The sequence below is a fragment of the Heloderma suspectum genome, chromosome 6 (genome assembly GCF_057233095.1).
Source record: "Heloderma suspectum isolate Gila_16-S chromosome 6, 16-S_ref, whole genome shotgun sequence".
NCBI classification, from domain to species: Eukaryota; Metazoa; Chordata; class Lepidosauria; order Squamata; family Helodermatidae; genus Heloderma; species Heloderma suspectum.
This window is the reverse complement of record NC_139463.1, coordinates 81,019,131-81,030,155: the sequence shown is the minus strand read 5'-3', so window position 1 is coordinate 81,030,155 and position 11,025 is coordinate 81,019,131. Positions and strand designations below refer to the sequence as shown.

General features: G+C 43.6%; 1 protein-coding gene across 1 annotated transcript; it reads right to left on the bottom strand.

Annotated features, from left to right (window-relative positions):
• Window positions 1-6,923: 6,923 nt before the first annotated feature.
• On the bottom strand, window positions 6,924-10,347 carry LOC146341435 (vomeronasal type-2 receptor 26-like). The gene is made up of 2 exons (XM_084808349.1): window positions 10,230-10,347; window positions 6,924-7,843 (listed from the first exon to the last, which is right to left on the bottom strand). Exons 1-2 carry the CDS (start codon window positions 10,339-10,341, stop codon window positions 6,924-6,926), a joined length of 1,032 nt encoding a protein of 343 aa, XP_084664475.1. The 5' UTR covers window positions 10,342-10,347.
• Window positions 10,348-11,025: the final 678 nt, after the last annotated feature.

Here is an 11,025-nt window from a genome sequence, read left to right as displayed (position 1 = left end):
ATTTGTGGCTGAGAAACTCTAGCTGGTAATGGGATGCGGATTTTCTCATCACATCAGCAGCTAGAGCTTCTCCATCACAACACTTTACCTACTGCTTCAAGATTCCAAACTGCTTATAGAATATTTAGAAGGGTAGAAAATATATTGTTGTTGTTATTGTTTTTACCTGTATAATTCCTCTAGGGATAAGTTTGTGAAAGAGATTCTTGAGACAGTTTCTCTTCTGAACAGTAAGGAGGAACAAATGTTACTTATTGAGTGAGAGTGATAACAAAAATATTGCATTGTAAAGTTTCTATATTTGCCCTAGCAGCCCAAATGGATAAATTTATTACACAAAACAGTGTTCAATGTCCATGGGATAATCAATGTTAAATGTATCTCTCAATTTAATTATGGCTGTTTAGTATTCATGACCAAAGGTTTGTAGCAAATAAATTTGATTGGCTGACTGATTGAAATCCCCACAAACTTGGCAAGCTCACCATAAAAGGAAAATATTGCCGTAGAAGGAAAATGTCAGGGAAGGGGTGTAGCTTTGTGGTTGAGAATAGGGATGCTGGAGAAATTTGAGACAGACTAAAATGAGCTCCGATTTCCATGAATCTGGCCTGTGGAATACGCTGTGGAGTGACTCCCTTGGGCCACGCAGAGTCCGTGGACTTTCAGATTTATTTATTTTTTAACTTTCCCGAAATTTACACATATTTATTTGTAGGAAAATACACACGTTTCTGCTGAAGAAAAGTTGAATGGAATGGGGGACAATATGCTAAATGTTATGTATTAAGGTAAATTATGTAAATTCTTATGTAATTATTTGCATATTTTTCTGCATGATGGGAAAAAAAATCCGCATCTGTCTGTGAGTGGATGATGGAACAAAAGGTGTCTGACAATTAGCAAAACACAGATGGAGTGGATTGTACACAGTCGGTACATCCCTAGTTGAGAAGCTCTATAGTAGTATAGTAGTTTCCAATCAGAGGATGACTTTCTCAGGATTCTCTAGTCACAGTGCTTTTGGGAGGGACATAACATTGAAGAAATAGATCAGAAGCTGCTCTCTGCTCTTTGTGACTATGTCTCTCTCTAGCATCAACAATGCTAAGTGCCTCTCTAGTTCCAAAAATGACTTGAGAACCACCACTCAGTGGTGTCCCACTGCTCCATGTTCCGTGGGTGGCTGATACCAACCTTCCCAATCTGGTATATGAAACTCCTCCAAATCCCTGCAACCTGAGTCAAGTTCCTCTGACACTTAATCCCTGTCTAGCCAGCTACTAAGGTGGTGCATGCTGGCAGCTTATAATAGGGAGTCACGAGTACTATCAGGCAGCCACATACAGTAGCATACATAACTTGGGTGAACAGGACAGGTCTTGCCATCTCTGACTACCTGTCCTACTGCTCTTTTATACATTGCTCTTTTATTTCTTACAATTATATACATATAATTATATGTATATATATAATATATACTAATTATATTAGTATATAATTATATACATAATTGCAATAAATAAATAATATACACAATGGACACAGCAAATTGCCCAGAAACCCACAGGAGCGGAAGTCATCCCTTTAAAAAGCCTATAAAATGTAAAGGCTTCTTGAACAAAATCACCTGCACCTGGGGGGCATCATTTATTTATTTTTTAAGGATCCTTGAACAACCCCCCCATACCTATTTGTATGAAACAGGGCATGCTTCATCACCTCTGCATGGATGACTATGCCTGCAAATTTCATTCAGTTCTGCCAAAACAACAGCCAAAGAAGTTATCGTCATTTTCCCCCCATTATAATCTGGGGCTCTGAACCAAAGTATTCCTCTATCCAAAGCAACAAGAGATGTTCCAAACTGATTTTGTTTCCTGCTGTGCACAGGCATATTTGCTATTGCTGCTGCTTTAGTTGCCAAACCTTTGCTCATGCAGTTAAATCAGTTGCATGAGCAAAGGTTTTGGCAACTAAGTCAGATATCCACAGGAAGGCCTAGAATATCCAGGGATGATTGATTTCTGGGACTTTGTGCAAATCACCAACCCTTGGGATAACGGGGGTGGTAGTAGTGCAAAGGGGATGACAGTGCAGAGCATGTATTGGGGTCTATTCATATGACTGAATGAGTGCATTAGTAATGTGTATTGAACTGATACAGAATTCAGGATGTGAAATGTTTGTGCAACTGAAACTCAGCCTACATTTACCATGTAGTGTCATGAGTTAGGCTGAAAATGTCAAACTAAGGTAAATGTCACCTTAAATGTCGGGCTGGCTTTCTCTGTTGGTGAAGGCAAAGGCATCCCCAGAGGAATGACATTTTCTCTTCCAGAGTGATGGACTACTTCCCACCTTCTGGAGAAATGCTTGTAGCCTTATTGAAACTCTTTTGGCTTCCCTTGAAATCCCTCAGATGTTTTATCTGAAGTAGAAGCTCCAAATTCACCATACAGTTTGCTCTAGGAAACATTTTGGTGGCAACTGCTTATTTAAATCTGAACAAGACAGTTAGGGAATAGCCAGAGATGGCTATGAATAGCCAGAACTGAAATGGTCTGATGCTGCAACTTAGAACCTAAGTTTTGAAATGGAGGCCCATGAGTCAAATCTCTGTTCATATATGAACATACTGCATAGCTGTAGACAAGTCACTATTAAGCATTCTGAGCAGGTCTCTGTAATTTGGGGAATTCATGCTGGCCTACCTTATAAGTTTGTTGTCAGGAATTCTGATTTAATACAGATGAAGCACTTTGAGCAAACAGGGGAAAAAACAACATTAACATTGAAATCCTATGCATGTTGAATCAGAATAAACCCCACCATGTTGAATGAGACTTGCTCCCAGGTTCCACATCCCAATGGACAATCTGGCCTGCCCCAGCATGAAATACTACAGGGTTGGGAGGTTCCAGTACACCTCAAACCCGCTCTGGACAAAGGGAAACTCCCTCTGAGGAGGGAAACTTTGGATGCCTTATATAAATTAATTAAAAGTAAGTTAAAATTCTGGTGAATAGCACTCACCCCCACCCCTGCCAAAAAGGAGCACAAATGCCCCCTTTCATTGGGGATGAATGGTCCCTGAGAATGGGCCAATTTTGGTTCAGCATTAATCTAAAGAGCTGTACCCATTTGTAGCAGTGATATTTCCTTATTCATAGGGATGTGGCATCCAAACACCCCTGGTTTTAGTGAAATGCTTTTGGCTTTCCCTGAAATCCTTCATATGTTTTATCTATGATTAGGGATGTATGAAATCCCTACCTGGCTCCATGTCAGTCAATCCGCAGTGGGGGGGAGGCACTCCATCCCTCCCCCTGGAATCCTCCTTGGCCAGCTCCTCTCCACGGTGGATCCGCGGAGCCACCGGCCGGGGCCGGCCGCAGCCAGAGTTCTGGCCACTGCTGGGCTGCTGCGGCCGCAAATGGCAGCCGTCGTAGCAGCCTCCATTTGCGTCCTCCTTGCAGTAAGCTGTGATAGGCTATGTAAGTATTTACATAGCCTTTCACGGCAAAAGGCAGCCACACAATGGCGGCCACCACGCCATTTGCGTGGCTGCCTTTTGCATGATAGGCTACGTAAATACTTGTGTAGCCGATCACAGCTTACTGCAAGGACGCAAATGGCATAGTGGCCTCCATTTGCACCCCTTCTCTTTACTGTGATAGGCTATGCAAGTATTTACGTAGCCTATCACGGCTTACTGCAAGGACGCAAATGGCGGCTGCTACGACGGCCACCATTTGCAGACGCAGCAGCCCGGCAGCGGCCGGGAGACCCGCCAGAGCCACAGGATCCGCCGCCAGGTACGTTCTGTCCCAGGGGGATTCTGCAGGGTGGCGGGGTGGGGGAGGCTGTTCTGCCACAGATTCCAAGGGGCCGGATTCTTTAGAAGAAAGAAGTCCATGGCGAAATTCTCTGACATCCCTATCTATGATAGAAACTTTACATGCCTGTCATGGTTTGGTGTCAGGAAAAAACAAATAGTGGCAGTTCTGTCTATGTATATCAAACAGGGATTCATTATGATGCATGATACATATTATCAACATAACTTATAAGACAGAGGCCCCTGTCTCAAATCACACCTCATTCATGAACTCATTAAGTAGCCATAGGCAAACTACTGTATTTCAATCTGAGCCTGTCATATGTAATATGAGGATAATTGTACCGGCCTATACTATAGCACAGTTGTAACGATTATTAAGATAATATATGTGCACTTAGAAGAAGCACTTAGTTATCAACTAAAATTTGCATACAGCAGAATTTGAAGCAAATGTGGGGTTCCTTCTTCAGAAGAAACATCTAAGGATTTTTAAGGATGTTCAAATGAGTTTGGGGGGACATCCCCCAAAACATTCCTGGGAAAATTCTGGAGCTGATAATAAAGAAATCACTCTGTAAGCCCCTTGAAAACAATGGTGTGATTACTCGAAGCCAACATGGATTTGTCAAGAACAAATCCTGCCAGATGAATCTGATCTCATTTTTTGATCAGGAAACCTTCCTTGTGGACTGTGGGAATGCTGTGGACATAATATTCCTCGACTTAAAGCTTTCAACAAAGTGCCCCATGATATCCTGATGAGCAAACTACCTCAAAGTGGGCTAAATGAAACAACTATCAGGTGGATCCAACAGAATTGGGGAGAGGTAATGAGCGGGGTACTGCAGGGCTCAGTCCTGGGCCCCATGCTCTTCAACATTTTTATTAATGACTTGGAGGAAGAGGTGCAGGGAATGCTGATCAAATTTGCAGGAACAAAATTGGGTGGGATAGCTAATACCTTGGAAGACAGAAACAAAATTCAAAGTGACCTTGATAGACTGGAGTGCTGGGCTGAAAACAACAGAATGAAATTTAACAGGGATAAATGCCAAGTTCTTCACCAGGGAAAAAGAAACCAAATACACAGTTACAAGATGGGTGATACTTGGCTCAACAACACTACAAGTCAGAAGGATTTTGGAACTGTTGTAGATCACAAGCTGAATATGAGCCAACAATGTGATGTGGCTGCAAAAAAGGCATATGCTATTTTGGGCTGTATTAATAGAAGCATCACTTCCAAATCCCGGGAAGTACTAGTTCCCCTCTACTCAGCACTGGTTAGGCCTCATCTGGAGTACTGTGTCCAGTTCTGGGCACCACCACACTTAAAGAAAGATGCAGACAAACTGGAGAGGTTTCAAAGGAGGGCAACGAAGATGATCAGGGGACTGGAAATAAAGCCCTGTGAGGAGAGACTGAAAGAACTGGGCATGTTTAGCCTTGAGAAGAGAAGACTGAGGGAAGATATAATAGTGCTCTTCAAGTACTTGAAAGGTTGCCACAGAGAGGAAGGCCAGGATCTCTTCTCGATCATCCCAGAATGCAGGACACTGAATAATGGGCTCAAGTTACAGGAAGTCAGATTCTGGCTGAACATCAGGAAAAATTTCCTGATTGTTCAAGCTAGGGATGTCCGAAAGTCACTTAGCTTTTTGACAGGGTGATTTGTGGGGGGGGGGGAGGCGGTCCGCACCTCCCCCCAAAATCCTAATCAGGCTGGCTCCACTTCGCGGAGATTCCACAGAGTTGCTGGCCAGGGCCACCTGCAACCAGACATCTGGCCACTGGGCAGCCTTCTGGAAAAAAAAAAAACACTTATGCAAATGGCGGCAGCTACAGCGGCCACCATTTGCGTTCCCTTTTTTTTTTGTGCTATTTTAGCCTACATAAATATTTATGTAAGCTATTATGGCTAAAAAAAAAAAGGAACGCAAATAGCACCCACTACACTATTTGCATTCCCCTTTTTTTTGCCATAATAGCTTACATAAATATTTACGTAGGCTAAAACAGCGAAAAAAAGGGAATGCAAATGGCGGCCGCTGTAGCCGCCACCATTTGTGTATGCTGTTTTGTTTTGTTTTTTGCTTGCTGTGATAGGCTACGTAAGTATTTATGTAGCCTATCATGGCAAAGGCAGCTATGCAAATAGCGTGGTGGCCTCCATTTGAGTCCGCAGCAGCCAGCCGAGAGACCAGCTGCCGTCGCCAGAGCCACCGCCGGAGCCGCCGCCGGCGGAACATCCACCCCAGGTAAGCTTCGTTCCAGGGGGTATTCCGTGGGGGGGGCAGGGGGGGGGAGGCCATTCCACCACAGATTTCGGGAGGCCGAATACCAGTGCATTTGGCCTCACTGAAATCTGTGGCAGAATTCTCCGCCATCCCTAGTTGGAGCAGTATGACAATGGAACCAATGACCTAGAGAGGTGGTAGGCTCTCCCACACTGGAGGCATTCAAGACAAGGCTGGACAGCCACTTGTCAGGGATGCTCTGACTTGGATTCCTGCACTGAGCAGGGGGTTGCACTCAGTGGTCTTATAGGCCCCTTCCAACCCTACTATTCTATGATTCTATGATTCTAGTTCCAATAAGATAAGAAAAAATTGCCAGGGGATTCCACACATCCTGACTGTGTGTGTGTGTGTGTGTGTGGTTTATTGAACTTCAACTCAGCTTTGAGGTGATTTGCAAAATTTCTTATTGTGTGAAAAAGCAGAAGAATTTTGACAAAACCTCAAAGAGTTCCAATAAGACCATTTCTCAGGACAGTCTTGGATAGCCCTAATTAATATCCTCATGTGATGACTCACTGGAAGATATATGAAATGCCAGTTAAGGGCAGTGTGTTTGATCTGATGTCAAGCAATAATGGAAGCTATGTCCGGGATGTTTGATCTATGATGTTTGTTTCTGACTAGTTGACATTTAATATCCCAGCAACTGAATCACTGATGTCATTTAAGTGCAAATGCATGAATAAACTTCTATCCAAGGAACATCCATATAGAGTATATAGTTTATTTAAGATTTGGTTTTAAAAAAAATCCTTATCTTGTTAAACTGAAGATGCACATCATAACTGTTTGAGTCGAGAATCTGATTTCCAAAGAACATATGCCTTTCTGTTCCTCTCAGGTCTCAGAACAATAATGTAACATTTTGGGAAAAATATAAAACCCAGTAAAGCAGTGCTAGAAGCCAAGATAGAGAAAATTTCCACTGCTACCACGGATTTTCCCTTGTTGCTCAAGTAAGTTGGCACAAATGACAGCCAAACACAGCAAAATACCAGCATGCTGAAGGTGATAAATTTGGTTTCATTAAAACCATCAGGCAGCTTCCTGGCCAAGAAAGCCATGGTGAAGCTCACTATGGCCAGAAAACCCATGTAACCCAGCACAGTGTACAGCATGGAAACAGACCCTTCATTGCACACAAGCGTGATCTGACCATACTCTGATGTCTTTTCCATGTCTGGGAAGGGGGGAGATGTTCCAAGCCAAATGCCACAGATGCTAACCTGAATAAGGGAGCAGAAGAGAACAACAGAGTTTGCCAGTCTTTTCCCTATCCACTTCTGCAAACTATTTCCTGGATTTCTTACTAGGAAAGCCAAAACTACAGTGATGGTTTTTGCCAAGAGGGAAGATACTGCAACTGTGAAAATTATGTCAAAAACTATTTGCCGGAGAAGGCAGGTCACTTTCCTTGGCTGTCCAATGAACGTCAGGGAGAAAAGGAAGCAGAGCAGGAGGGAAATGAGGAGAATGAAGGTGAGATCCTGGTTGTTGGCTTTCACTATTGGCGTGTTCCTGTATTTAATAAATATTCCTAGAACCAAAATTGTGACAAGGGAAAGAAAACCTGATGCTGAAGCCAAAATAGCACCCAGGGGTTCTTTATATGAAAGGAACACAATGACTTTTGGCATACATTTATTGTGGTGGCCATTTGGATACTGGTCTTCTGGGCATTTGTCACAATGATCCATATCTGAAATACACAGAAAAGATTCATGCTAACTTTTATCAGTGTGTAGTGGTGGTAAGGGGGCAGTGTGGATATATGGATATGGGTATCCCCCACCCAATATTGTTACTCCAGATCGGGAAGCAATTCCACTGCCATTATAACCCATACACCCTCTTAGTATTAGTCTGCTTTTTATGCCTAAGGTAACTGGGCATAGGTGGGGGCCAAAGCAAGCCAGAGGTTTGTGTAGTTTTAAACCAAGATATGATTTTATTTAATTAAAAAAAATAAAACTATATAACTTGCTAATTGTTGTTGCTGCTGCTTTAAAAGTCTTAATATAAATATTAATTGTGTTATTACCATAAACATCTGGCTAGGGAAGTTTTAATTCCTTCCCCTAACCAACCATAGTCTAATTCCCCTGTTAAGCTCTGCCCCAGTTATCTCATAGGTCTGGCATTGAGGGATTGATAAGTACTCTTTTCTTTGGTGGCATTCAGCTATGAACTGGAGCCTTTAAGTCTGTTCAGCAGTCTTTAGTTTAGTCCAGCAGTTGCTCTGGCTTCAGACCAGCTGACACTTGGGCCATACCTGAAGGCTGCCACAAGACCCTTACTCTCCTCACTCATAGACCTTCTTCCACTCCTGCCTTTAGTATTCTCAGCTCCCAGGTTAGCTTTCTGGTCTTCCTGCTCTCTTCTTCTTCCTGGATGATCTCTTCATCAGGTTCTCCCAATGACATATGCTCTCATTGCCTCTCAGTGACTCCTTACATTTGTTCCAGCTAGAACCCTCTGGCCAATCAACTATATGGTCTGCAGCATTCCATCACACCATTTAAAAACAAACAAACTCAGGTCCAATTAGCACCTTTAGAATGTTCAAATAACCACCAATCAGAAATGCCCTACCCCACGTCTGGCTTGCCTGGCTGCAGAAGGGGGGGCTGTTGTGGGCAGCTGTGGGTGAGGAGATGGAGAGGCCACCATTGGAGGACTCAGGTGGTGCCACCAGGGGTGGAAGGGGCCCCAAGAGGCACCTTTAGCTCTCTGGGCCCCTCCTTAACAACTCTTTGGAGCATGGCTCCCTCTCTCCCTCCCTGTTTACAGTGTGGGTTCTGCTGGTCACCCTTTTGGGGGCTGAGTAGGACTTTTTGGCTCACAGTCTGATTGGCCAGGGCTGTGGGTCTTTTTGCCTACTCCATACTGTAAGTGCGGAGGGTGTGTCCACTAGGCTGAATTTGGCTTTATTTGTTGGTAAGGTTATCTGGTCACATTTTCAGGTAGGCTGTCAGAGATGGGCAATGGGAGGAGAACAGGGTGGTGAGCATTCAGGGGCACTGTTTTTGTGACCAGTGATGTTTGAGGCTTCCGGCTCTGGATTTTGTAGCCCCAGTGGGGGGAATAAGGGATACCTGTGAGGCCAGCTCACCTCAGCCATCCAATGTTTTGCGGCCTAGGAGGAAGGCCTACCTCCTCCAAAAGGGGTAGTCTAGGGGTGGCGATCTCTTTGATGCCACTCAGCAGGCTTTGAATGTTTCACCCACTATAGTGCCTAGCTAGTGGCTGGCACAGATTAGTTGCCCATCCAGGTCTTCCTCCTTGCAGATGGATCAATAAAAGTGGCCGAATTTGATACCGATCACTTATGTCTTGCCTCTTCGTTTCCACCTTTATTCTTGCAATATACCAATTTGGATTCCACCTTCTCATATAAATAACCAGAACCTAGCTTCACATCACCCTCTGAGTGGCAGCAGCAGCAACAATTTAATTGTCAAGCAACCAGCATACCAAGTATTGCCCTTCTGGCCCAAGCCAAAAGTAACCATTAATGCTTTCACACTACAGTCCTTATTTCAAAGCAATAATATAAGCATAGTAAACATTTACTTCACAACACTGTCAAAAACAAAATCTGAGGTAAGCAATCCAAAGTAAAATCTATTTTCATTTAAGAAAGACTGGGGGAAAAACATATTCAGAATTGTAAGAGAATGGTCATAATTATATTAGAAAGGCTTTAAAATGGGTGATGATATTTAGTGACAAACTTGCCCTAATCTGAGAGTTTCTTGTGGGTGTGGGGAAATATCATTCCCACCAGGGTCAATTCATACATTATTTTGAAAGGACGTTCACCGTATATACACCAGTGTTACTGCAGTGAAGTCTAAATTGGAGGTGTGTACCTATAACACACTGGCAGGATTAGCAAGAGATGAAATAAAGGACTAATGTTGTTGACTCTTGTAGGCCCCTTCCAACCCTACTATTCTACTATTCTATGAATAAACAATAAATTAGCTGTAGATGTTAGATGTCCATTAGAATGCTTTCAGCCCCCATCAGCAGCATCACACAATTATACCAAGAATGCTGATTATTACACAAGGGACACATACCCTTCCGGCTAGAGATCTCTCCTTCTGTGCATCGGACACAATCGAAGCAGCACGATAGCTTCCCAACTAGAACTGCTCTTCTGTACCCAGGTTGGCAACTTTCACTGCACATAGAATGTGGGGTCTAAGTATAGAACCATCTGTTATACTCATGAAAATGCATTTTTGTAAGCATACAAATGTACGTAAGAACAATAGAAAGGCCTTGTTGGACTGGACCAAGATTCTGCTAGGTCCATTCATCAGAGGACAGCCATGATGCTTCCAGGAAGCTCACAAGGAGGCAATGAAGGCAACAGCAGTTTGTGTCCCCACATGTGTGTTCCCCAACATGTCGCTAGAGCAAGTTTTGTGGGAAATGGCATTATAGCTGCCCAAGAAGAAGGAAGAGGACCTAGAGCATGCAGACACACATTATGGCAGTTGGCATAGTGATGGAGCCACAGGCTTTATAGGTCAGGCTCAACCAAGGCATCCCCTCTTTGGTTGGCGTCGCAGTCCTGACTGTTCACCCTGTGATGGCAATATAGGTAACACTGGTTTCCTTTGGGGACTGGGTCAGATTCTTTTAGCTGGGGATCTAATTGTCACCACCACTTGTTTTGTTTCCTTCACCTACTCTACGCTGCATGGGGATGGGGGGCTCACTCAGTCCATGGCTACAAAGGGGGTGTAAGGGAATTGGTGACTGTCTCAGCTCTGTCCCACACAATGTCCCACACAGCTATTTGCGTTCCCCTTATTTTCGCCGTAGTCTACGTAAATGTTTACATAGACTACATGTGCCAAATGGGCG

Coding starts and splice junctions, on each gene's coding strand:
- LOC146341435 (XM_084808349.1), bottom strand. CDS start 10,341: ATGTGCAGTGAAAGTTGCCAACCTGGGTACAGAAGAGCAGTTCTAGTT. Junction 7,844..10,229: donor AGAGATCTCTAGCCGGAAGG/GTATGTGTCCCT, acceptor TGTGTATTTCAG/ATATGGATCATTGTGACAAA.